General features: G+C 39.3%; 2 protein-coding genes across 2 annotated transcripts in view; one reads left to right on the forward strand and one right to left on the reverse strand.

Annotated features, from left to right (window-relative positions):
- The window catches only part of AKNAD1 (AKNA domain containing 1), a 55048-nt gene extending 54413 nt beyond the window's left edge, over positions 1-635 (forward strand). Inside the window, exon 19 of the mRNA XM_021000493.2 lies at positions 157-635. Coding sequence (XP_020856152.1) covers positions 157-288 — 132 coding nt within the window. The 3' untranslated portion in view covers positions 289-635. The remainder of the gene's footprint in view (positions 1-156) is intronic.
- A 5018-nt stretch (positions 636-5653) lies between these two features.
- The window catches only part of STXBP3 (syntaxin binding protein 3), a 62451-nt gene continuing 41150 nt past the window's right edge, over positions 5654-26954 (reverse strand). Inside the window, exons 10-19 of the mRNA XM_021000515.2 lie at positions 25600-25704; positions 25402-25459; positions 25057-25122; positions 19902-19982; positions 19255-19393; positions 16025-16131; positions 13532-13624; positions 10557-10642; positions 7438-7586; positions 5654-6351 (exon numbers count right to left, since the gene is read on the reverse strand). Of these exons, the coding sequence (XP_020856174.1) occupies positions 6257-6351; positions 7438-7586; positions 10557-10642; positions 13532-13624; positions 16025-16131; positions 19255-19393; positions 19902-19982; positions 25057-25122; positions 25402-25459; positions 25600-25704 (979 nt within the window). The 3' untranslated portion in view covers positions 5654-6256. The remainder of the gene's footprint in view (positions 6352-7437; positions 7587-10556; positions 10643-13531; positions 13625-16024; positions 16132-19254; positions 19394-19901; positions 19983-25056; positions 25123-25401; positions 25460-25599; positions 25705-26954) is intronic.

Below are 26954 nucleotides of genomic sequence, written 5' to 3' on the forward strand. Positions count from 1 at the left end.
CTATGAAGAAATGAACCAACTGCTCCCCCAAAAATAACCAACCGCTCAGTTACAACAAAGCATTTAAACAATGGTGTTGATGAGACAGAAGAGAAAGAATTTGTTATAGACGTATATATTTACCTAATTAAAACATATGGATTTCCCTTCATACAGATTTTAAATTCCGCCTTGGATTATGCCATAAAGACTGCCATCACTTTAAAAGAAACGACTGAGCAAATGATACAAGCAATTGCCAGGGACCTGGCCAAAGCTCAGGGTCGCAGAAGCTGCCAAAAGTTCTAGCTTTAACACAACCAATATATTAAAAGGAAAAAAAAAGATGTGAAGTAAACCTTTTCTTCCTAAAATGACATATTACTCACTGTTAGTAAGTACCCCAATTTAGTAGGGGAACTGGGGTTCTAACAAAGAGCTGCCCTTCTGCTAAGGGAAAGGACAGTGTGCTTGTGGGGAGGGGGGGCCGCGATCTCAATCTTTCGTCCTTAAAACCCAAATAGCTCACTTTACAAGTATTTGCTAAAAATCAATAGTAGTTAGAAAAAAACGCCTCTCCATGAGACAGAAATAAGCACAAATCCAGTTATGATGTTGGGAAATGGTTAATCATCATTAAAACTGTAAATACCTTTGCTTCTGAATGATGAGTACCAGTGATTAAGTAGATTTCCAGTGTTCCTCATAGTCAGCTTCTACCAATCTGATCTTTCAGTACTTCAGAGATTTCCAAACTTCTGTACTTTAGATGCTTCCTGAGTTACTGTGTCTGAAAAGAAATCTCATCTGGTGGCCAGCCCTGGTGATGGACACTGAAATGTACTGAAGTCTTCCTAGCTTGGTAGAATTTTGCAGAGGCTGAGCTTCACCCAGGGTCTTCACATCATCATGATGCTTCGCAGGAAGATTTCAATGGATTCAGATCGTGGTGGTGGTATTTTTTTCCCTGTATTTTTATCACAAAGATGCGTTTCTTCATTTTCTTTCCTTTTCCCCTCTAATCATTCCCTCCTTGCATCTCATTTCTGGTGTACTTGCCTAAGGTTCCAAGATCTTAGCAGTCCCTAAAATAGGCAAAGCCATTCTTGTTTTCAAGCTTTACTGTTATGAAGTACTTTGCATATACAGTAGCAGAGTATAATGTAAAGAGTAGTGGACTGGGAGGGAACCAGGACCTCTAGACTGTCATCTCAGCTCTGCTGCTGTCAGTCAATAAAATTTAAGCACCTACTATGTGCCAGGCACTGTGCTAAGCACCAGGGATATAAAGAATGGCAAAAGACAGTCCCTATTCTCCAGGAGCTCACAATCAAATGGAGGAAGAAAATACATAAGAGAAAATTAAAAAGAGGGGAGGGGAGGAGAAATGATGTCTAGTGTGGGGGCATGATAAGTTCAGGAGCACAGCTAGATGGGAAATGAGATGAGTCCCCTGGGCAGCCTCCTTCAAAGAAGGGTCAGGGAGGGAGTCTCCACTGCTCAGGGTCCGCTCTCTCCAACGAGAGGAAGAAAGAGCCCCAGAGGCAGGAGTACTAACTAAGGAGGCATGAGTTTCAGGGTTGATGTGGTCTTGTATGGTGATGAGATAGTGGAGGGCATGATAAATCTGGAAGTGCAGCCAGGTGGGAAATGATGATACTTCACATTGATATGGCACTTTAATGTTTACAAGACACTTCCCTCACAACAACCCACTGGAGTATGTAACTATCCGTGCCATCTCAGACATCACTTTGTTTCTCCTCATTTTCCTCATTTGTAAGATGAGGGAGTTAGATTATATGGAGTTTTTTTTTAAGTTTTATTTTTGTCTTTTGTGTTTACATCATAGTGATTTTCTCTTAACTGTTCTCTCATCCCCACGGAACCCTTCCTTGTGTACCCTTTAGCTGCAGGGCCTCCAAGGATTCTGAGTTCACATGGACACGGATCTGAATCTAGGGGCTGACACCCAAGAGCTTCATGTTCTCTGTCTGGTTCAAGGTGCCCACATGAGAGTAAAACTTTTGGAAATCACCTGAGTTAAGCTAGGGTATATATAACTCATGTCTAGTTTTCCCCATGTGTGGATAACAGGGTCCCTAACTCTTACAAAGGCATTCAATGCACAAATGGGTATCAGATATGGAAAAAGTATTTTATCCTCTTCAGAAAATGCATAAGATGCAAAGAACTTACAGGTATTCTTGAATAATACAGAAACAAAAGGCACTCCAGAGCTCTTTAGACTCCTCCCGAACAACAAAAAAAAAGATATTTGGGGGAGAATGCTGAAAAAATACTCTCCATTGCCCTTAGACATGTGGTCCCTGAAAACTTTGTGGCGTTAGCAGGGTTGGCATGGCCCAGATCTCCCTTTCTCACCCACTCCCTCCACCCTAATAATGGATTTAGTCCTTTAGGTACAGTGCAATCCTGTGATAAGGATAGTTTTCCTTCCCTAATCAGTGAGTGGTTAAGGACATTTCCTATTAAGGAGCCAGTACGCTAAAGGTTGAATTTGGAATTTCTTGGTCTTTTGGGACCTTTCAAGCACTATTGTAGGGTGGGGGTAGGGGTGGGGAGGGTAGGTTATTAGGAAAAGTTTCCCACAGAGGTGGGATTTGAGCTGAAGCCAGGGAGGCCAGGAGGTAGAGATGAGAGAGAGCATTGCAAGCATGTGGGACAGCCAGAGAAAACATGTGGAGTTGGGAGGTGGAGTATAGCTGGATGGAAGAGTACATGCATGGGAATAAGAAGCCTGGAAAGGTGGGAAGGGCTTTAAATGCCAAACAGAGGATTTTATACACACTGTCCCAAAGATCTTGGTGAGGGTTTAAACTTGAGCTTAAGTTTGATCCTGGAGGTAGTAGGGAGCCATGAGAATTTATTGAATGGGAATGGGGTCACACAGCCAGTATGTCCCCTTCAGAAGGAGGACTTGAACCCAGGTTTTTGTGGCTCCAAAGCCAGTTCTCTAGCCACTATACATATATCCTCAGCTGGAGGATAATGGATTGATAATTGGTGGGACCATCATACATACATCCAAAATGTTGAATGGATAAATGTCAGCCTGGAAGGTGGTTTCACCAGTAGCATGCCCCACCACAGAGTTCTATCCTCGGTTCTGTTTTGTCTGACACTCTCATCAATAACTTGAAGATATGCTTATTACATTTACAGATGATATTAAACTAAGTGGGAATATGTAATAAATCACATGAATATGTAATACATTAAGTGATAGAATCAAGGATCCAAAAGGCTCCCAAGAGGCTGGATTGCCTCCCCCCTCCCCCCAAGGTTACTTTGTCAATGTGTGTGTGTGCACACGCCCATATTGTGTCCCCTTTTAGAGTGTAAGCTACTTGAGGCCAGTGTCTGTTTTCTGTCTTTGTATCCCTGTGCCCCTGGCACTATGCCTGGCACATAGATGCTTAAAGTATGCTTATTTATTAGATGGGCCAAACCTACTAATATGAAATTTAATAGTGTCAAGGAAGAATTTCTGCATAAAGGTAAAAAAATCATTTGTACAAATACAGGATGAAGACCTGTCTAAATGGTATGCTGTATGAAGCTGGCTGCAGGCTCAATATTTCAAGTGTGGTACAGCTGCCCCAAAAAGCTAATTCTTTCTTAAGGTGGCCTGCAACACTTTAGAACATTTGAGAGATTACAAAACATTTTCCTCACAACCCTCAGTGCAAGTATTGACTCAATTTTATAAGTGGGGAAACTGAGGCTCAGAGATAACTTGTTGATAGGCACCTAGCAAATGGAGGATCTGAGGTTCAAATGCGTATTCATTCTACTATAGAAGTACAGTGTCTGGGACAAGGGCAGTGATAGGGAAGAGAATTAACATTTATATAGTGCGTACTCCATGCTGGGCATGATGCCAAGCACTTTACAAGTATTATCTCATTTGATCCTCACAACCAGTCTGGTAGGTAGAGGCTCTTATTTTCTCCATTTTACAGTTGAAAACTGAAACAAACTGAGGTTAAGTGACTTGCTCAGGGTCACACAGCTGATGTTTGAGGCTAGATTTGAACTCAGGTCTGTCCTGATTCCAGGCCCCGTGCTTTATCCACTGCGCAACCTCGGTGCCTCACTGTACAGTCACAGCTCTGCTGTAAGCTTCCCCATCCACACCACACTGGAAAGCTGGTCAGTTCTGCACATGCTGTATTTAAGGAGGGGCACTGTCAAGCTACAGTATGTCCAGAGGATGCTGACCAGGACTCAAATTTTTGTGATACGTGAGTCTGGGGAAACAGAAGTACTTCCCCTGGAAAACATACTTATGCAATATGAGGGTTGGGGAACAGAAACAATTTTCTTTAACTAGCTGGAGGAATGTAACAAGGAAAAATGAGAATTTTCTGATAATAGGAAGGGTTGCCTCATGAAGTAACGACAGCAGACACTAGGTGGTGCTGTGGACAGTGCTAGATGTGGAGTTGCGAAGACTGGGGTGCAAAGCCAACTTCAGAAATTTTGTTGGGCCACAAAAAGCATACCTTGTCTCCTACTCCTCCCTCTTCTTGCCTGCAGAAGGCCTGAGAGATGCCTTTCTATCCTGAACCTCTCTCCTGGGCTGTCTTTCCACTCGTTGGGGACCTTCCTGCCTGCAAGGGAGAGACATCTTCCTTCCCTCCCTCCTTCCTTTCTTCTTTTTTCCCATCCTTCCTTCCTTCCCAAAGTAAATAGTGAGATATTTGAGAAAATAATGTGGAATATCAAGTCTTTCCAAATGATGGTTACAGATTTTCTTGACAATATTTCTTTCCTCATGCAACAGAAATTAAAACAACTCACACCAAATTTTACTATCAAAAATCGTGCTGTGGGGCAGCTAGGTGGCACAGTGGCTACAGCACTGGCCCTGAAGTCAAGAGGCCCTCAGTTCAAATCCAGTCTTAGACTAAACACTTGACACTTACTAGCTGTGTGACCTGGGCAAGTCACTTAACCGCAACTGCCTAACAGATAAAAAAAAAATTTTTTTTAAATTGTGCTGCAATAAATTGCAAGTGGACGATACATAAGGTTAAGTTATGGCTACTTTTTTGTTCTAGGAGAGAACTGAAAACTACCAAATGCAATGAATAAGGTAATAAGGACTTTATTTTTTAAAGGTTAGGAAATACTCAACATTTTTATTTCATTTGATCAACTGCTAAAGAATAAGTAAATTTGAGACAATGGGTAGAAATCTTTAAAATGATATGCAGAAGAGAAAATGAGGAGAAACTGTTGACATAAATAAAAGAGGTTAAGGAGATAGCTATAAACATCAAGAGGGTTTTTCTATTGAGCAGATCGCTGGTTTGCTCTTTAATTTTATAAGTTGGTTAGAGATTAGGATAGTCACAAAGTAAATAGTGAGATATTTGAGAAAATGCCATGTTTTCTTTAGCACAGGACGCTTTTTCCTATAAAGTTACTCTTGATGCTAGCACTGATATTAGTCTCTGCAGAATAGTAAGCAGATCAAATAAGTGTGTTATAGATAACTTACTTAGGACAATACACTTGTGTACAAACTTGAACATTTTTAAGTTTTTAGAGAATTTCATTTTTAGTCAATTAGCTTTAAGAGACAACTGATAATGTAGTTAACCCGATTTTAATCCAAAAGTAATTGATACACAAAGATACCATATTTCAAAGTAAAGGTTTATTTTATCATCTCTTTCCATGATCATTTTCTCCTTCCCTTTCCAACTTAAACATACATGATTTCAAAATTGTGTACAACTTATTAACCTCAGTATTTTCCAGACAACTGTGAGATTTTTTTCCTACAAACTGATTTCACTGATTAATTTTACTCCAAATTTTTGTCAAATAAGAAAACTGAATTTACAGGAAATCATATTACCACACAAATTTACAGCATAACCTCTCCAACTTCTTATTATCTAGGCCTTTTAAAATCTTATTCCTTTCCCTTCAAAAACTAAATTTCAGCATAGATTACTCTTATCAAGTCATTAGCCTATACACAGGTGGTTGTGAAAATTCACTGTCAAGTCCAACATTATTTCAAGGATGAAAAGTTTTCCATTTTAGAAAGCATTTCTATACCTTATCTGATCTCTATACCTAAAGAGCAGCAATATTTAAATTATTTTAAAAGCCCCTAAGAAACAGTCTTGGAAAGTTACTGAATACATATATTTACATAGTTTAAATTATATGACAGAAATGTTTCCTTAGTATATTTTAGTTGAAGGTATATATGAGATTCCTCAAGCATAAAATTTCATTCCTCCTTAATAAAGGAGACTTTATCCTTGGGTTTGCTCAACATCTTTATATCGTCCAACAGCTTTCTGGGTGTCAAAATATGAGTAGACCCTGGTGAGAAAAAAAAGGAATCATTTTTAAGAAATCAGCAGTTATCCTTTTGGCTGCCTTTTCAAAGTTATTCTGAGATTTGAGACTTCCATCTGAGGCCCAAAAGAATCCTGGATAATTTAACAATTACAAATTCTCTATATCCTACCGTTCTAAATTTGCCTCTATCCTAATATAAAAAAAAATTGTCTTTCTTCCAAGGATTGCTAATAATTATCAGTGTAAATGTTGTCCCTTCCTGGGTCAAGGACTGTGTCATTTCATGTGGTACTATTTCCTGAAGTCCAAAGGTTGACTAACAGTCATGTCCTAACAGAACAAAGAACCTCAACACTGGAGGGCCAGGCCTGAAAATCATCTTGCGGGGCAATGGGATTCAGTCACTACCCACAGCTTTCAGAACCTTCCCTCTCACTGTGCACTGCAGTACAGATATATACCTCAAGATCTGTCAGCATGGTGAAGCCTAGCCAAACACAGAAGGCAGTGAGGTTTCCCTACTATTCCATTACTTCTTTTCAGATGGGTATTCAGTTAAATTACTTAAGCCAAATTTTGCTCAATTTATATCAGTAGCAGGTCCACAGCCTCAAATAAGATTTCCAAAGTATGGAGCATCAATTCCATGATTTGCTAGATAACAATTTGCTTATGCAACCAAAATGACTTCTTACTAACATGGATAATAAAATGGATACACAGTCAGTGGAAAAGGACAAAACCAAACCTGGAATGTTTTCCAGGTCAAAAACAGGAGAAACTGGCCCTCGGGTGGAGTGGTGGATAAAGTGCTAGACCTGAAATTAGGACTGAGTTCAAATCCTGACTCAGACACTTACTAGCAGTGTTACTGTGGGCAAATCACTTCATATCTCTGTGCCTCAGTTCTAATCCTCAATATGAGTTGGCTGGACTCAATGGACTCCAAAGACCCTTCCAACTCCTAATCAATGATCCTATTAACTGTCTACAACTCAAGAAGATCCACAGCCAGGATTTCACTGCTAAGAGTCCCAAACAAGATGCATTTCAAACCAATTTCTGCTTTTCCATAATAGTAACTCACTTAAAAGAAAAAAGCCTCACCAATAACAACTTCACAAGATTTGTGTGCCTGAGAAACTTCATAAGCGCAGCGCATCTCAGAGTATGTAATTCCTCCTATCACAAAGACTATCAGCTTTGAGCCATTCTTTCGATCTTCTAAGTAATTAGTTCTGGGTTTCTGACGAGCGCTGAAAGAAAAAACAAAGCTGTATTGTAGTTCCAAAGCTATTCTGCTCTACACATTTCAAGGCCTAGTATACACTCACATATTATACCAATTGTTCATTATTTTGTCAAAAATAAGTGTATTATAGATAACCTACTTAGAAAGATGGGGAATTCTAGCTACGGTTTTTTCTGGGTCACAAGAACTCACATCTCCTCATCTAACAACAAAGGCCTAGATATGAGGCTTATAAAACGTGCAGATGGCAGGAAGCTGGGAAGGAGAGAGCACACAATGGGTAACAGTTTGGATCCAATATCTTGCCAGGCTACAAGGATAGGTCGAGTTTAATAAGATGAAATGTAGTAGGAATAAATACAAAATACTGCACTTCAGCTAAAAAAAAAAATCAACTTACAAGAACACAGTGAGGAAGGCATTCAGACAACACTTTCTGTGGCAAATATCTCAGAGGTTTACTGGACTATCTGTTTAGTGTGAGAAAAGAGTGAGCTCTCGCAGGCTGCATTAAGAGGGGAGCACTGCCCAGAAGAGGGGAGGTGATGGCTTGTGTTACTCTGCCTGCGTCAGGCATTCAGAATATTGTTTTCAGCTCTGGGAGTTACATTTTAGGAAGGACACTGATAAGGTGGAGTTTGTATAGAGGACAGGGAACAATCTTAATAAAGGGATTGCAGACTGTGCCGTATGAATGTAGGTTAAAGGACCTAGGATCTTTAGCCTGGAGATGGGACAGGATAATTACCATCTAGTCTTAAAGGAGCTGTCCTATGGAAAAAAGAGGAGGCTTATTCTATCTGGTCCTAAAAAGCAAAATGTAAACAATTAACAGAATTTTCAGAAAGGGAATTTTCAGCAATTTCCTAAAAATTAGAGCTATCCCCAAATGGGGAAAAGTGATGGGAAGTTTTCCTGTACATAAAGGCTTTAAGAAGAGGCCGGGGGTGGGGGGAGCAGGGAGACGGGATGGACGGACCAGCTAGGTGGCACAGTGGATAGAGCACTGGCCCTGAAGTCAGGAGGACCTGAGTTCAAATCCGGACTCAGACTCAGACCAAACACTTGACATTCACTAGCTGTGTGACCCTGGGCAAGTCACTTAACCCTAATTGCCTAAAAAAAGGGAAGAAGCCAGGGAGCTGTTGAGGGGCTATAGGCTGGATAATGGGCGGATTCTGAGGATTCTTCTAAATCTTGGATTCTATGACTCAGAAAGTTTCATCTTTGTCCCTCTCAGTTTGAACAACTTACTTAAATCTCTGTGTGCCTCAGATCTTTTGCCTATAAAACCAGACAACTTTTACCTATGAGGGACAACTAATTTAGCAGTAATGGCCTGGAGGGCACAGTGGCAGGGAGAGGACGACACCTCTGGATCTGAGGGCACAGTCAGAAGGCAGATGGTGAGGCCTGGCTAGCCTTGGGGTGTAGTGACAGGGCAGAGGGTAAGGCCTAAGGACCTTCAGGCCGTGCCATTCACTCTGCAGCTGTGCACCTTCCTATGTGCACATAAAAACATGGGACCCTTAAGAGTGGCGACTGTCCCCATTTCTATCTGCATCCCCAGGACTTAGCATAAATGCTTAGCATATAGTAAATACTTAATAAAGGCCTGTTCTTTCATTCATTCCTTTTAGTTAGGTTTCCTTAGGAGGAAGGTATTATATAAATTTTAAACTGGCAGCTAGGTAGTGAAGTGGATAACGTAGTATTGGACTGGAAGGCCTGAGTTCTAATCCAGGCTCAGACAATAACTAGCAGTGTGACTCTGGGCAAGTCTCAGTTTCAGTTCCCTCATGGATTGTTGTTTTTCTTTGTCCTTCATTTTCAAAGAGAAGCAATGACGTCACGTAGTGATGTTTTGACTTGCACGTGAATTGGATTTAAGTGAGGCAGAGTTGCACAAAGTCATCAGCCTCACTCTCTCTGCCAGAGTCATCAAAGTCCAGTGGGTAAGATAAAAGTCAGAATAGTTGGTGATGGCCCAGGATGCAGTGGATGACCTTGGCATCGTCTATGTCTGACTAAGCTCTAACTGCTCCACAACACCTGCTTAAGCCGCCTCCGTGGTAACTGGAACAAATTGATCTCATCTGCCCATTCCACCGGGGAAGTCTTCACATGCTTGGGACACACATACCCTAACTCACCCATGGATCTGAGGCCTGTTGCAGTGGCCACAACCCAGTAAACTGCCTTGGCCAATGGCCTAAACCACATCTGTAAAATGAGGGTATAAAACAGCACCTACCTCACACTTTGCAAACTTTAAAGCACTACATAAAAACTAGCTGGCTATTTTAAACAATACATTTTTCAAGGCTTTCAAGATGGGGGTGGATTTATACCTTAATGATGTAGAAGGGATTGGATTTGGAGAAGAGATTACTGAACTGGAAAGGAGGTTGGATAAAAGAGCTTCTAAGGTCATTTCTAATAACAAGGCTTTATGATCAAGTTTTTCCAATTTGGGGGTCTAATCTTTAATATCATAATGCTAATTCCACCTGCCACCCTAAAGTACTGGGGAGGAAAATAAAGAGCAGAAATAGATTCTGAAAAGGTCAAACAAGAAATTGAACTCACCTTTGTTTTTACACAAAAGATGCAAAAAACATATCACCATGGTTGTTACTTTATAAGAAAAAGCAGATAATGTACATGGTAACAATTACTTTTCATTTTAAAAAATGATTTTTCTATGACCAATGACACACTGGAAAGCAACCTTATAGTAGGTAAGGCTTATACTCTCTGACTGAGAGTTAAATTCCTCAAAACAAAACAGCTAAAAAATTTTTCATCAAATAAAATTTCCGGTTACTGAAAATGATCCATTTAAACATTATTTATAGTGGTTCCTTTACAAGGAACATTGCATATTAAATCATCAGAGTTCTTGTGTGCCTTTTTTTAAAAGTGCATTTTTGGACATTTCATTTTTGCTTCTGCATCTGCACAGTCTGTTTACCTTACAGCTCCTGAGCCATTCCACACTGCAGGGCACTGAGAACAATAAGGCCATTCCTTTGACTCTAGCCTGTTATCAATGGCATCCTATGGAGAAAAAAGCTAATATCATTAAGAATTTCAAACAAGTTCTCATATTTCCCTTCAGAAACAATCCTATTGTTACAAATATCACTGTTAAGCACAATTGGTTTTACAAACTCACCATGAAGTGATTCTAAGTGTGCCTCAGCTGGGCCAAGAGGTCGATAAACATTAAAGGCAAAGGGGATGGTGAGAAAACTGGTAGACGATACTGTAAGAGGATTGGCTGAAATAATCTGGAATGTTTAGCCTAGAGAAGCAAAGACGTAGCAGAAACACTAAAGCTGTTTCAATATCTGAAAGGCTGTCACATGAAGACAAATGAGATTTGTTTTGGGCAGGCCCCAGAGAGCAGAAGTTTGAGCAATGGAGCAAAGCTGCAGAAGTGTGGATTTTGGGTGCACACAAGGAAAAACTTTCCAACAATGAGCTATCCGATGTGCTGTCTTATGAAGTAATAAGCTCTCTCCCTCCCAACTCTCCCTACCCCATCACTAGATATTAGAGATGTCATGAGATTTCTATTAAGGTAGAAGATGGATTGGATGATTTCTGAAATCCCAACCCTTGAAATTCTGTGAATGAGGTACCAAATGAGACAGAAGGGAATAGAGGGAATAAGCAGAAGGCCTTGGTGAGGAAAAATGACAGTTCATCTTCTGAGACTCAGAGGGAACACAAAGAAACTCAGTAAAGTCAGAGAGGTTTTGAGGTAAAGAGAAAGAGAAATGAGTGAGCTCAGGACGGACATTTTACAGGATTAAGTGCATCATCTTTTACTGACTTTCTTATTTATCTGTGGTTATTATATCTCTCTCTCCTCAAATCCCTAACTTCTCTCTTAGCAGATGATTCTGCCTCCTAGTTGACAAAAAAGTTCAAGGCCATCCAAAACGAACTCCTTCAAACCTTCCCTGATCACACCTCAAGAACTTTATTTTTATCTATTTTTTTAATCTTCTTTTTCCCATATGCAGTGGAACTCCAAGAGCAAGTGGCCCCTCCTCTTTGCTTAATCTAACTCCTCCAGCCAGGTCTTTGATCTGATCCCTTTCCTTCTCTGGGACCACCCTATATGAAAACTCATCTTCCCTTCTCACTCCTCACTGCAACTTCTCTTTTGCCTTTTTCCTCTGTCCTGGCTTCAACCCTTCTGCCCTCTCCCTCACCTTCTGTGTTAAAGACAAAACAGAAACCCAACAACATCCAAAACTTTTGATTGCCATCCCCTCAGGTTATCATTCTCTTTCTTTTCCCTTCTCACTGCAATTTCTAGAAATTTAAAGCTATAGCTGCTGTCATCACCCATGAATTCATACTATATTAGATTTATAGTTGGAAGGACCTTACAAGTCATCTAATTCAACCACTGATTTTTTTTGTAGAAGAGGAAACTGAGGCCCACAGAGGTTAAGGGGCTTGCCAAAGGCCTTCTTGTAGTAAGTAAGAGAGCCAGGATTCAAACCCAAGTCTTCTGACTAAATCCTGAACTCTTCCCGTACTTAAACCCTTGAAATTTGACTTGGTTCTTCCTTCTCAACTGAAATTACTTTTAACAAAATCACAATGACCTCCTACCACACAAGACAATTTACCTCTCTGTAGGATTTAATACCAATGATCACCCATTCTTGCCTGACCCTCTCCCCTCTCATGGCTTCTATGAGTCCTCACCCTCTTCTCCTCTCTCTACACTTTCTCACTTGGCAATGTTATCCACTTATCATCTCCATGCCACCAACTCCCAAATCTCTATTTCCATTCCTAATCGTACTAACAGAGTATCATTATTTACCAGCTACATAGATCTTAGGGGAAGAAGCTAGCTTCTATCACTAGTAATGCATGATCAATCATCAGGAATAGGACTATGACCTTACTAAAGGTACCATGTATCTTTTAGAAGCTGAGTATTCCTGGAGAAATATTCTTAGGTAGAGGAGTGTCTGCTATTATGGGATCTTTGATTACTGAGCAGAGAGGTCTGAGGGAACCAAGTTCCTAGTAGCTCATATTTACATACAGATTTATATCTTACATAACAGTCAGGGTTCTACTAGGAACATTTTCCATGGGAAAATAGAGTTGGGGAACATATCCAGGCACCCTTTCTCTCTAAAAGTTCAATATTACAATGAATATTTTAAACAGCTTTAAACTTGATACATTGTTTTCCATTAATATATTAAAGTTTTTTTCAGACAGTGGCATAAATTTATGCCACAGGTCTCCAAAAAATAAACAACAACAAACCCCCTCCCCCCAACCATTTCTAAGGAGGCCTCCTTCAATCCCCAAAATATACTTGCCCTATACCTGGGGCAAGAATGACTCCCTCAATTCTATGATCCCTCGAGAACTGAAGAAACTCCTTGAGTCTGAGTTATGCCTTCGTATGTAGAGGCAATATCTAGTAGGGTTTCTGTCACATAGGCTGGGCTAGTTTTTTGCCTAAAAGGTAGCAGACCTGTCTCTAAAGACTCAATTGGCTGATAGGGCTAAAGCTTAAGCCACGAAAGTGGCTTCCTGGTTGCCTAGGACATAAAAAGGACAGCCAAAGAAGACTGGGTGCCCCTCAGACTTGTCAGATATCTCACTTTCATGTGAGTCACCACATCCATCTGACCCCACATACTCTGCTGACCAGATGCATTTCTGTATCAAATACAAAGAGGGTCACGCCTACCTGAATCAGTGCTGACTCTCCTTTCCATGCTTTTCTACACTGTTAGATGGTCTATATGTTTCTTATTTTGCTTCAGTTCCAAACCTGAATCACAAGACTGGCCTGGGTCAGGCCTGGCTTACAGCACCATGCTGACAGTAAACATAAACAGGACTAAGTGTGACCCACAGAAGGGCACTTCAAAGTAAAAGGACTTGTTATATTACCTCCATAACATCTTTGATAAGAGGTGTCCACCGAGAGAGCTGAAAGGTTTCTTCTCCAGAGCGATCCTTTCTCAATGGTTTGCCCTGTTGAGACTAGTAGAAAGAGAAGAAAATTTAAAAACTCAGGAATTTTGAGTGATACTCTCCTGGTATACCTTTTCAAAATGAATATGTTAATTTGAAGCAGATACTGTGCTGCAATTCTGTCTTATAACTGTTTACTATTCATTCAATAAGTGCTTTACTATTATGATGTCATTTGATCCTCACAACAATACTGGGTAGTAGGAGCTATTATTATCCCCAATCTACAGATGGGAAAGTTGAAGCCAACAGAGGTTAAGAGACTTAAGTGACACAGCTAGTAAGTGTCTAAAGGCAGATCTGAACTCAGGTCTTCCTGACTCCAAGCCTCGTGCTCTATTCGTTGTGTCACCCAGCTGCCACATACTGTTTTATAGCTGATACAAAGCATTTGATACTCACATACTAAGTTGAATTTGTATAAAAAATACACATGCAAACACTATTCTCACAACCAGTACTTCACAATACAATGGGATGCCAGAAGGAGTCATCCTGCTCTGACTGTGATTAATTACAGCTTACAGAACATTTCAAATTCTTCTTAAAGTAGGAATAATGGATAACTTCTTTTGGTTTCTGCTGTTATTGCTATAAGACAGCATTCTTGGGATAATACACTAAATCCAAATTCAAGGTAGCTGACAATTTATAGTTCATGCTCAATTATTTATTCAGTTTATATGAATACTGCAAGAAACAGCCTGGGCTTAAGTCACATTAATGCAACACAATGTATCTTTTAGGCTATATTTTGATCAACACATGCTGTGCTCTGAGGGCTAGTGATGGCCTGCATTCCTTTAAATAGGATCTATGCGTGAGGGTTACTGATAGTATTTCAAAACAGAAGGAGTATTTTATCTACAACACTTGACTAACCAGATTTTATGATTAAGAAAATTTTCAGGCTAATTTAAGATTAACCAGAAAATCTTTGTTGAAGATCTAATTAACTGTGTTTGACTTTCAGTAGGCAACTTGCTGTTGCCTCATTCGTGGAATGAGAAGGCTGGACTACCTGCCTTCTTTTAACTCCAAGATTCAGTGATTCTGTAAAGGAGGCAGAACAGGTATCTCACTTCAACTTAATTTCCTCCAATGAAAAACAAGGGGGCTGGACTACAGCCTCTGAGGTCTAGCCTTGCCAGCTCCATCTGCTCTCTGTGGCTCACTTTACAGATGAAAAGACCTGAGGTTCTGGGACATTAAGTAAGTCACCCAGAGTCATGCTGCTAACCAGTGACAGAGCTGGGAATATAGCTCGGGCTTTCTGACCAGGGCTTTTCCAACTATTCTTGGCTGCTTCTTATGTGGACATTATTCTCAGCCCAATATTACAGATGAGGAAACTGAGGCCCAGAGAAATTAAGCGACTGGTTCTAAGTCAAAAGCTAATTCGAAGTGCTGGAAGCCAAATTCTCCAAAGCCAGTTCCTTTTCCACTATAACCACATATTTTGTGCTTTAATGTTGAAAGTCTTACTGCTAAAACAAAACACTTGCTTCTCTCATTCATTTAAAGTGTCCTAGGACTTTGAAGCTGAAAGGGAACTTAGACAGCATCTACTCTAACTCTCTCATTCTACAGATGAAGAAAATGACCCCAGAGAAGCAATTTCAAAGTATAAACACCAGGATTCACACTGAGATATTCTGACTACAAATCTAACATTCTTTAAATGACACTCCCTGCCATGCCACCTTCAATTGCCCTGACAGAGTAGGCAGGAGAATCCCTGGGCTTGTAAAAGCCTCTGATAAAGTCTGTCAGAAAGACTGCCCAGCATCAGCCATCCGGGTACGCAATCTTTGCCTTGCCTGGTCTCATAGGTATCTTTTCCTCACTACAGCAATGGGCACAGTCCCCAGAGCCTCTCTGCCTGACAGAGTAGGAAGAATAGCATCTAGAAAGTGGGGGCCCGGTCCCAAGTCCCAGGCATGTAAGTGAGCCTTGCCTGGCAGCCACTCCATTTCTGTGGGCTTTAGTGTCTCCATCTGCAAAACAGAGACAATGCTTCATTCAGTAAATGTTTACCTAAGATAAAGTGCAGTGGATTTTGATGGAAAGAGTGCAGATGTACTAAATAACCCACTATGTTGTTTATAAAAATTTAAATCTCTAAAGAAAAAAAAAGAGACTCAGTTTCTGTGTTATATTATATTCAGAACCATAAACATCATTAGAAAGACAGCTTCTATGAATTAAAAGGATAATAAAAAATATAACAACAAAAGCCATACATTATAAACCCCCTGGAAATTACAATTACTGTAAAAATTAGGGAAAAATAACCAAGCAACCAAGTTTTAGAATTATGTTAACCATCAGAACATGTAACAGATTAAAACAAACAATACATATTTAGTACATACACGCACAGTATATATAAAATGTACTATTTCTTACTTGAGGGACAACAGGAACACCCAGGTAACTCCAGTTACGGATCATGTCACTGTCATTTTCTATCTTTACATTCTGAACCAATTTGTCCAAATTTTCTTGTGTAGTTCCTTGCAAAAAAGAAAACTGTGAATGAAGTCTAATTTCCAATTATTCCTTTTTATCTACCTACAAACATGTTGAGGTCTTTCAAATTCTAAAAAAAAAAGTATCATCCTTACCTTTCTAGCTCATCCAACTAACCCTTTCTCTATCCTCCCCTTCGTTACCAAACTAAAAACAAACAAACCCCCCAAACCAGGAGTCCCTGATGCTTCCAGCTCTTCCACTCCTTGGCCCCACTTAAGTTACACTTCTGAAGATCACCACTGACCTAATGTCAAATCCAAAGGTCTTATTCCAAGACTAATGTTTCTTGATGACCATTGTCTCTTTATGAATACACTTTCAGATTCTAACTTATGAGACTTAATATTCTCCTAGTTCTTCTACCTGTCTCCAGCCTTCTTCTGTCTCCTTTGCTAGCTCATCCTAACTCCTTAAGAACAGCCTCTTCTCTTCCCTCTGAACTTCTCAGTCTCCTTTGCTAGATCTTCTTCCAGCTCATGCTCTCTAACTAAAGGTGTCCCTCAGGTTTCTGACCTGGGCCCTCTTCTCTTCTCCCTCTCTACTATTTCACTTGATGATCTCATCAGCATCCATGGATTCAATTACTGTCTCTATGCTGATGATTTTTAAATCTATTTATCCAGCCCTAATCTCGCTGATGACCTCAAGACTCACATTTCCAACTCCCTACTGGGTATCTTGAACTGGGTCTTAAACTCAAAATGTCTAAAACTGAACTCAGTACTTTTTTTACCCCAAATTCTCCCTCTTCCTAACTTCCCTATTACTGTTGAGGGTACCATCAGCCTCTCAGTTAGCAAGGCTCACAATCCAGATGTCATCCTGGACTCCTCACTCTCTTTCACATACACCCCTTATATCCAATCTCTTGCCAAGTCCCATCTATTTCACCTTTGTAACACCCACCCCCTACAATGCAGATCAACAAGAGTTCTGCAACTCATTGTTAGAGAGTTATCTGAGCACTGAAATTGTTAAATGATTTGCCCAGGGTCACTTATCCAATAAACTCTAGTGGCTTCCTATTTCTTTGAGAATCAATTTACTTTTAAAGTCCTTCCTACTTTGCCCTAATGTTTTTCCAACCTCGCTGTACCTTGCTCCCATCCTGCACTTTACAAGCTGGCCAAACCAACCTTCTCTTTGTTCCTCACACAAGACACTCCATCTCTCATTTGCCTGCCTTTGCACAGACCTGGGATGTGGTTTCTCCTCATCTATGCCTCATCTAATCCTTCCCTTCCTTCCAGGCAAAGCTCAAGTACCACTTTCTACATGAAGCCTTTCCTGATCCCCACAACTTACAATGCCCTCCCTCTCAAACTACCTTGTATTGAACTAACAGGTATTTATATTTATTCTCTTTATATTTGTTGTGTATAATCATACATGTTTTATCTATCCATCTATCTATCCTTGTGTCTACTATTAGAATGCAAGTTCCTTTTGTGAGCAGGATTTGTCTCATTCATTATACCCCAGTGCACCCCTAGTGCCCAGCATAGTGCCTGGCACATACACACATAGTAAGTTCCTAATAAATACATGATTGACTGATGTCACCCCACTACTCTTCTCAAAAATTTCAGTGAGTCCTCATTGCCTTTCCAAGTAAATCTGAAACTCCCTAGTCTGGTATTAAAGGCCCTCCACAATCTGGCACCTCTCTTCCTTTCTAGCTTTACTCTCCATCACACACCTTCCACTACATCCAAACGACTCCCTTTTCTCATAATAAAGCCTTCATCTTTTGCTCATGATGTTTCCTGTGCTTGAACGTTCTCTCCTCCCCTGCTGAATTCCTATCCTTCCTTTAAGGAACAACTCTTCCACAAAACCTTTTGTTACCCTCGTTAGTTATGACTGTCCTTCCTTTGTACTTCATACAACACTTTGTTTTACACTACTCTAATGTATTTATATCTTATGTTACAGTTCCTTGTGTATGTGCCATGTGAACATGCTCCTACTGGACTACTGAGTCCATGAAGGCAGGACTCATGCTTTATCTAAATTTTGCATTTCCTTCACTGCCTACCAGTGTTCTGCACACAAGAGGTGCTCAACAAAAGCTTATTTACAGGATCATTGGTCTAGAGTTCAAAGGGACCTTGTGTCACCTTATTGTCTCTTCATCTAGAATGTACCTCCCCCACAATATCCTTCTTACAAAAATCTAGTCAATCTCCAAGTCCCAGCTCAAATTCCACCTCCTTTATGGAGGCTTCACTGAATTTCCCTTAAATAAATTAACTCCCTCTTCTAAAACCCCATAGCACACTGGATCCTGTAACTTGTCTTTTCTCCTCTACTAGACTGAAAGCTCTTTGAGAGAAGATCTGAGTCTTACTAATGTTTCTAGCCCCTCCCCTCACCCCACCCCCCCTTACAATGTCCAGCAATGCTCTGGAACATCTGACGTGCTCAACAAATATTTGTTGGATTGAGTTATGTCTTACATCCTACTGTGAATTTCTCTGTCCTACAACATTAATTGGTAAGCCAGGTGTGGCAGGGCTCGCCTATCATTCCTGCTACATCACTTGAGCTCTGGAGCTCTGAGCTGCAGCTGGGCTCACACTGTGAGGATGTCCACAGTAAGTCCAGGACCCCAGTGAGCCCCCAGCAGCTTCTGTGACAATCAGCAATGGAGCTGGCCTATGAGTGGCTGTTGTGCTTCCAGTCTGGGCAAGACAGAGAGACTAGGCTCAAAAAACAAAATGAAAGAGTAAAATGTGAACTAAAAGTGCTTCTTGACCATGAAACACTAGACTTTTTAATGAAATGATTCTTCAAACCCTCAAAATTACATTTATTCCAGTTTAATCCTAATTTTTATTCTTTATTTATCTGGTAATCTCTCATTTTTTAAATTTCTTTCAAGTCTACCAACTCCAAATCTAGTGCTTTTACATTATATCATGCTGTTTCTTTACTTGCCTTTGAGTTTTCTAAGCTCCTCTGATGGCTGACAGTAAACCATGTACTAACAATCTCTTTGAGACCTTCTAACCTTTATATCTAACATGCATTAAATTACTGTTTGCACTTTGGATTTAAACATTACATAAGAAAATTGTAAAATTAAATGAAACTTTCAATACCATTAATACTGAAGATGTAAAGTAGGATAGCTCTGATTTTATCATAGTTGTCATGATTTTTGTTGAGTAAAACTGGAAGAAGCACTCGCATAGAATCCTTCACCTTCTGTCCATCTGCATCAGTTCCAAGAGCCAGGTCCTTGATTAAAACAAAATGTCACTGATCTGTCACCAAAATTCATTTCTATAACTAAGAATTCTATCAATAAATACCGGCAAAATTGTAATGGTGTAATTGCTGCAAAGAAGTAAATACTCTTAAATTCTGTTTTAAAGGTAGTATTATCTTTTTAAAAACTTGGTACTGTCTATAAGCTGACTCTGAAAAATGCAACCATAGTTAAAAAGACAGACCAATAATAAGGGAATAATAACAAACAAAGCAAATGGAACATGGCAGAATGCAATATTAAAACCTGAGCCCATGAGGCAGGTTATCTCCAATAACAGAGATCTGTTACAAAGCAATACCAAGAATAGGAATACAGTCACAAAGTCATCCCCAATTAATTTTAACTGTAGTAGCAGGCACTGGATGAAGAGGCCTCCTGGGATCCAGCCACATGTACTCTCTGTGTCCACCAAAAAGATAGGCATGAATTTATAAGATGAAACAGTCCTGAAGTCTAGTGAGAACTCAGACGTACCTGCTCTGTCTTGCACAGCTTTTCTATGTTTGGTTTGAATTTATTCATGCAATCTTCTGCCAAATTAAGATGTACCACTTGCTATAAAAACAGAAGAAACAAACCCTGGTAAATATTTTTATACTCTCTTTGTGCAGGTGACAGATCACAAGAAGTCTGAGGTGGCCTTGAAGCACAGATGATTTAGAGAGCTTTGAATGAAGGAGCAGGACAGAGTATTTGAAGAAGAAAAAATACTTCAGGAAAAAAAGAAACATAATATTGCTTGTGTGGAGCCATGAAGAGGCCAGCTTAAATAAAATAAAGGGTCTGAGGTGGGAACAATGGGAAATATTTCTTTTATAATTTAATTTTTAAAATTAATTTATTTATTTTTAGTTTTCAACATTCACTTCCATAAGCTTCTGATTTTTAAATTTTCTCCCCTTCTCTCCCCAAAACAGCATGCAATCTGATATAGACTCTACATATACATTCCTATTAAACATATTTTTGCATTAGTCATGTTGTAAAGAATTAGAGGGGCAGGTAGGTGGCGCAGAGGATAGAGCACCGGCCCTGGAGTCAGGGGGACCTGCATTCAAATCCATTCTCAGACTAGATACTTGACACTTGCTAGCTGTGTGACCCTGGGAAAGTCACTTAACCTCAATTGCCTCACAAAAAAAAAAGAAGAAGAATTAAAACCAACAGGAGGAACCATAAGAAAGAGGAAACAAAACAAAACAGAAGAAAAAAAATAAGATCAAACAGTGTGCTTCGATCTACATTCAAACTCCATAGGTCTTTCTCTGGATGTGGATAGCATTTTCCATCATGAAACTTCTGGAGATGTCTTAGATCCTGGCATTACTGAGAAGGCTAAATTTATCAAAGTTAGTCATCTCACAATGTGGCTATTACTATGTACAATGTTCTCCTGGTTCTGCTCACTTCACTCAGTATCAGTCCATGTAAGTCTTTCTAGAGTTTTCTGAAGTCAGCCTGTTCATCATTTCTAATAGAACAATAGTATTCCATTACATTCATATACCACAACTTGTTTAGCCATTCCCCAACTGATAGGCATCCCCTCAATTTCAATTCTTTGCCATCACAGAAAGAGCTGCTACAAATATTTTTGGACATGTGGGTCTTTTTCCCATTTTTATGATCTCTTTGGGATATAGCCCTAAAAAGGGTATTGCTGGGTCAAAGGGTACACACATTTTTATAACCCTTTAGGCATAGTTCCAAATCGCTCTCCAAAATGGTTGGATCAGTTCACAACTCCACCAACAATGCATTAGTATTCCAATTTTCCCAAATCTCCAACATTTATCATTTTCCTGTTTTGTCATGTTGGCCAATCTGATAGTTGTGATGTGGTACCTCAGAGTTGTTTTGATTCTTATTTCTCTAATCAGTAGTAATTCAGAGCATTTTTTCATATGACTATAGATGGCTTTAATTTTTTCATGTGAAAACTGCCTGTTCATATTCTTTGACCATTTATCAACTGGAGAATGACTTGTATTCTTATAAATTTGACTTATTTCTCTATATATTTTAGAAATGAGACCTTTATCTGAGACACTAGTTGTAAAAATTCTTTCCCAGTTTTCTGCTTCCCTCCTAATCTTGGTTGCATTGGCTTTGCTTGTGTAAAAAATTTTCAATTTAAAGTAATCAAAAATATCCATTTTGCATTTCATAATGTTCTCTATCTCTTGTCTGGTCATAAATTCTTCCATTCTCCATAAATCTGACAGGTAAACTATTCTGTTCCCCCAGTTTAATTATAGTATCAGCCTTCATATCTAAATTATGTACCCATTTTGATTTCATTTTGTTATATAGTGTAAGACATCAGTCTATGCCCAGTTTCTGCCATACTGTTTTCCAGTTGTCCCAGCAGTTTTTGTCAAATAGTGAGTTCTTATCCCAGAGGCTGGTATCTTTGGGTTTACCAAACAGTAGATTACTATAGTCATTGACTTCTGTGTCTTGTGTACCTAACCTATTCCACTGATCCACCACTTTATTTCTTAGCCAGTACCAAGCAGTTTTGATGATTGCTGCTTTATAATACAATATAAAATCGGGTATGGCTAGGCCACCTTCTCTAGTATTTCATTTCATTAACTGATGGGAAATATTTTATTGTAAGTATTGGTACATCATTAAATCATCCATATGTGCACTCTTCCTCCACAGTTATAGATTTTAATCCAACCATACACAAAGACAATTAAGACACATTCTCCAGCCACATGAAATTTACAATTTAGTTAGGGATAGAAGGCCTCTACAAATAATAATACAAAATAGAATAAGTTAAGGCATAGCATGCCTATCAAATTTGCAAGATTTGAATAGGTTAGAATGGTGGGCTGAGTTTAATGAGATAAAATTTAATAGGGATAAATATAAAGTCCCTCAACTGCATAAATGTGAGGGGAAGATGTGCATTTACAGTAATCATGTGAACAAAGGATGTGATTGTTCTATTATACTATCTCTGGTCAGAACCCAAGTTTAAATACTGCACATTTTTGGATGCCATATTTTAAAGAAGATGTTAATAAGCAGGATTAGGTCCAGAAAAGAACTAGCAGGCTGGTGATAAAATTTGAAACCAGATTATATCAACTGAAGGGAACTGGGGATATTTAGCCCTCAGAAGAGAAAACTCAGGTAGATCACGATGAATGCTGTTATTCTGTCATTTCAGTTGTGTTTCACTCTTCATGGCCCTATTTGGGGTTTTCTTAGCAAAGATACTGCAGTGGTTTCCCATTTTCTTCTCCAACTTATTTTACAGATGAGGAAACTGAGACAAACAGGGTTAAGTAACTCGCCCCGGGTCATACAGCTAGTAAGTGTCTGAAGTCAGATTTGAACTCAGGGAGATGAGTCTTCCTGACTCCAGGACCAGCACTCTATCCACTGCGTCACCTAGCTGCCCAGATCACAATGAGGATGATGTCTAAAATATCTAAATGGTCAGCATGTAGAAGAGAAGTTAGTCTTACGTGGCTAGACTCCAAAAAAGAGAAATAGGATCTCTATTTACTTAGAACTTTTAAAATCTGTTCTCCCAAGGCATATAATGGTAGGAAAAAAAGATTTACACTTCTCTTATTTCTTGCAGAACCAACAGGATGGCAAATTCTAACTGCACAAAAGAACTTTAGATTGTAGGGTCATAGATATAAAGGTAGAAGGACCTTGGGATCCTGTCTCTAGCTAAAGGCAGCTACTTTGGTACAGAGGACAGATTGCTAAGCCTGGAGGCAAGAAGACCTGAATTCAAATCTAGCCTCAAACATTTATTAATTGTGTGACTCTGGACAAGTCACTTAACCGCTTCCTGATTCATTTTCTTCAACTATAAAATGGGGATAATAATAGCACCTGACCTCAAAGGGTTGATGTGAGGATCAAATGAGAAAGAATTTTAAAGCAATTAGCACAATACATGGCACAAAGAAGACACTTCTTATTCCTTCTCCTCTCCCTCCTCCCCACTCATTTTGAATTGAGGAAGCTATGGCCGAGAGAAGTTAAGCTCTCTAATAATAGAACAGGCTGCCTCAGGAGGTAGTAAATTCTGTTGCTGGAAATGTTTCAAGTGTAGGCTGGATAATGAGTTATCGGAAATGAATACATTAGCCCATCCTCATCTGTACTTCTTAGAATCCTTTGCTTATTTCAACACTCAGCTCAGGCACCACCTTTGCCACGAAGCCTTCCCTAATCTCTTCACAGGTGTTAAGTCCTTTTTTTTCCCTCCCAAATTACCTTGCATTTACTTAACTGTGTACATGGCCCCTCAGCCCATCAACATGTAAGCTCCTTGAGAACAAGGACTCATCTGCTTTTGTCTTTATCTCCCTGTACTCAGTTAGCCTTGTATACAGCAAGTATTTAATAAACATTTCTGGACATGAACTGTGTGGTGCTTTAGGTAAAGGGATTAGATGAACTTTAAGGTCCATTTTTACTCTAAGAAACAGTAAATTTTTTTTTAAAGTGAGGCAATCGGGGTTAAGTGACTTGCCCAAGTTCACACAGCTAGTATGGGTCAAGTGTTTGCTCTGAAGCTGGATTTGAACTCAGGTCCTCCTGATTTCAGGGCCGATGCTCTACCCACTGTGCCACCTAGCTGCCCCAAAATGTCAATTTTACGAGGGTGGGGGGGATCAGAGTAAATACGTTAAGTACATGAAGAGAAAAGCAAAAGTCACAGGAACATAGACTCAAGAGCTAGAAGGGTCCTTAGCATCATCTAGAGCATACCCTTCATTTTACAGAGAAGAAACTGAGGCACAAAGTGGTTTAAATGACGTACCCAAAGCCACCCAGCTACTTAAAAGTAATAGAAGAAATTGTGGTAAGTAGTCAATAAAAGTGTAATAAAAGGTTAGCCAACCAGCAGTCAAATCAGACAGCATGGATTTAAAATTGATGAAATTAGTAGCGTACAATAGCCCAGAGACAAGAGTGAAGAAATCAAATTTTAGGTTAAAATTGCCTAAAGTATAGGTTAAGCAGGCAGAGAATGGTAGAAGATTAGGGAGAAAAGGGATTGTAGGGCTATGACTATGACTAATCCATGCTGGGATAAAAGATGTGGACAGGCAGGAGCTATGCGAGTAAAGGAGAATTTCAGAGGTCAGGATATTAAAAATGGTGAAATCCCAAATGACAATAAAGCCTAAGATGTAGATCGCCCAATGGGAGGCTAAAGCAGGGTGCAAATGAAAGTTACTAGAGTTAAACAGCCTGAAGAACTCTAAGGGTCAGTCAGTGCGTTAGAAGGGTCTTTCATATTTGTGCGTTGAAGTTATCAAGAACCATTGCAGTGGATGAGGTGGAAAAGAAGTCCATGAATCAAGTGCTAAAATTACTTCAGAAAGTGGGAGGCAGATCTGGAAGTCAAAAGGGGAGGAAGCAATATAAAGACAGAGCACGAGCTCTGGAGGAAAAAGGAATGCTGACCAATGTGGCAGAGCAATGGTGTAGAAATGTGTAGTGAAGGAGAGCAAGGAAGTTAATGACAAAATACCCTTTGGTAGCCCTGCTGAGGGGTGACTACTAGGCCAAATGAACAACTGGAGTCACTTAATATGGTATTTGTCATGCTCTTGCTATGGTACACAATACGACTTACCTTAGTAATCTGCTTGCGGAAATGGGGCATCTTTTTCATCAGCTGGGTAAGAGCACTAAGAGATGTCTAGGGAAAAAGGAAACATTTTAAATTAAGCTGTTTCAGTTGGTTCTTTTAAATAGTCTTCTTTTATGAAAAAACCTTAAGGTTTTTATGGTTCTAAGTATTACTAAAGCTGATTAATTTATGAATTTAGAGGTATCAGATGCTTATCTGCAATTATTTGATCAATGTACCTTGGTTCTTTATGAAGAAAACTATTCATCAGTGGCTAAATGGCATTAAAAATAAGATTTTTAAAAGTATCTTCACTCTTATTAATAATAAATTAAAATACTCTCTGACCTTCCCTTCTGCTGCTTTCTTTGTTGATGAAATTTCTTTCATAAGCTTGGGGATTTCTCTGAGAGAGAGAGAGAGAGAGAGAGAGAGAGAGAGAGAACGAGAACTTTATATTTCTAAGATGTTCACTATTTAAAACATTTTTGAAGATAAAAATGTTAACATGTATTTATAATAAAAATGCTAAATGCAATCACATACTCTAACACAACTGCGATATGCCGATGTCGAATTCGGACCCAAAGGTCATCATCTTCTTCAAGGACTGCCTCCTTTTCCTTTCCATTGGGCCCATCTGTTTTATATCTGTAAAAAAGAGCAACCATCTAAAACTTATGATTTAAAAATAACAAAAGATGATAGTCTGCAAGTCTGCTAATACACAAATATTTTAATAATTAAATGAACTTTCTGAGAATTACAAGTAATTACTCAACTATTTTAGCTGGATAAAGGATACTTAATTAAATTTGGGACAGCACGGTGTAACGGAAACAGTTCTGGACAGTCAGTAAGGAATTGAGTTGGAATCTTGCCCCCAACATTTAATCAGGTGTGAGACCATAGCTAATTATTTAAGCTTTCTGGGTCTTGGTTTCCTCATCTGTAAAATGAAGATGATAATGGCTTTTATCTCACAAGACTGTTGAAAGGATCAAAAGGGATAAATGCATGCAAAGTGTTTAATAAGTCTTAAATTTCAGCTTATCATCATCATCTATTCTTAAACTAAAAGCTATAAAGGTAGGTATTTATGCCTATAAACATCATCCGGATTGATGTTCATTGACAAATTGGTGGACTATTCCTATCCTGACCCTTTAGTTCTCAACTAATAATTTACGTAACTATCAACAGGAATGTTCTTAGTACATAAATGATCACAACGTCTGACAATCAGACTTAATAATAAGAGTAATCATAACCACAATTTTTTGTGTTGTCAGACCTAATAAATACTATTTTGATGCATGAGGATCTGCCAATACCATTAGTCAAAAAAAAAATCATTGGGTTGAGGACTGAAGTATTATGATAAGCAAAATCTATTAATATGCTAATCAATTATAGGACAAAGGATCATAGGTTTAGAACTAGGAGGCACCTTAGAGATCATTTTGTACAATTCTCATTTAAAAAGAAAATAAGCTTCAGAAAGGTTAAATAACCAGTCCAAGGTCACATAGAAGACCTCCCTTTATCAGAGTTAAAACAAAAGGTATAAGGTGTATGTATTCCCTATCCCCAAACTGCTCATCCCTCATCACTCTGCTCAGGCCTAAAACCACTTCCAGTCCAAAGCCCTGAGAATAGGAGCAAAGGTAGTACACCTCTCAGTGGGTACCACTTTGCTAGCTAGGGCTTTAACGGTCTCCAGTTTCAACACTGGCACCTGTGAACCTAGCTTCTTGTTCTCCAGGGCTGCCTCCCCCCAAAGCAGAGCTTTTCCTTTTACTTGAAAGAGGCTACCCCATCTTTGGGCCAACAGTGCCATGGGCTAGAATGAGCTATAATTGAAGTGATCTGTGCTGCACTTTTCAGAGGTGATGCTGCTT

The sequence above is a fragment of the Phascolarctos cinereus genome, unplaced genomic scaffold (genome assembly GCF_003287225.1).
Source record: "Phascolarctos cinereus isolate Bilbo 61053 unplaced genomic scaffold, phaCin_HiC Scaffold_5;HRSCAF=322, whole genome shotgun sequence".
Classification (NCBI taxonomy): domain Eukaryota; kingdom Metazoa; phylum Chordata; class Mammalia; order Diprotodontia; family Phascolarctidae; genus Phascolarctos; species Phascolarctos cinereus.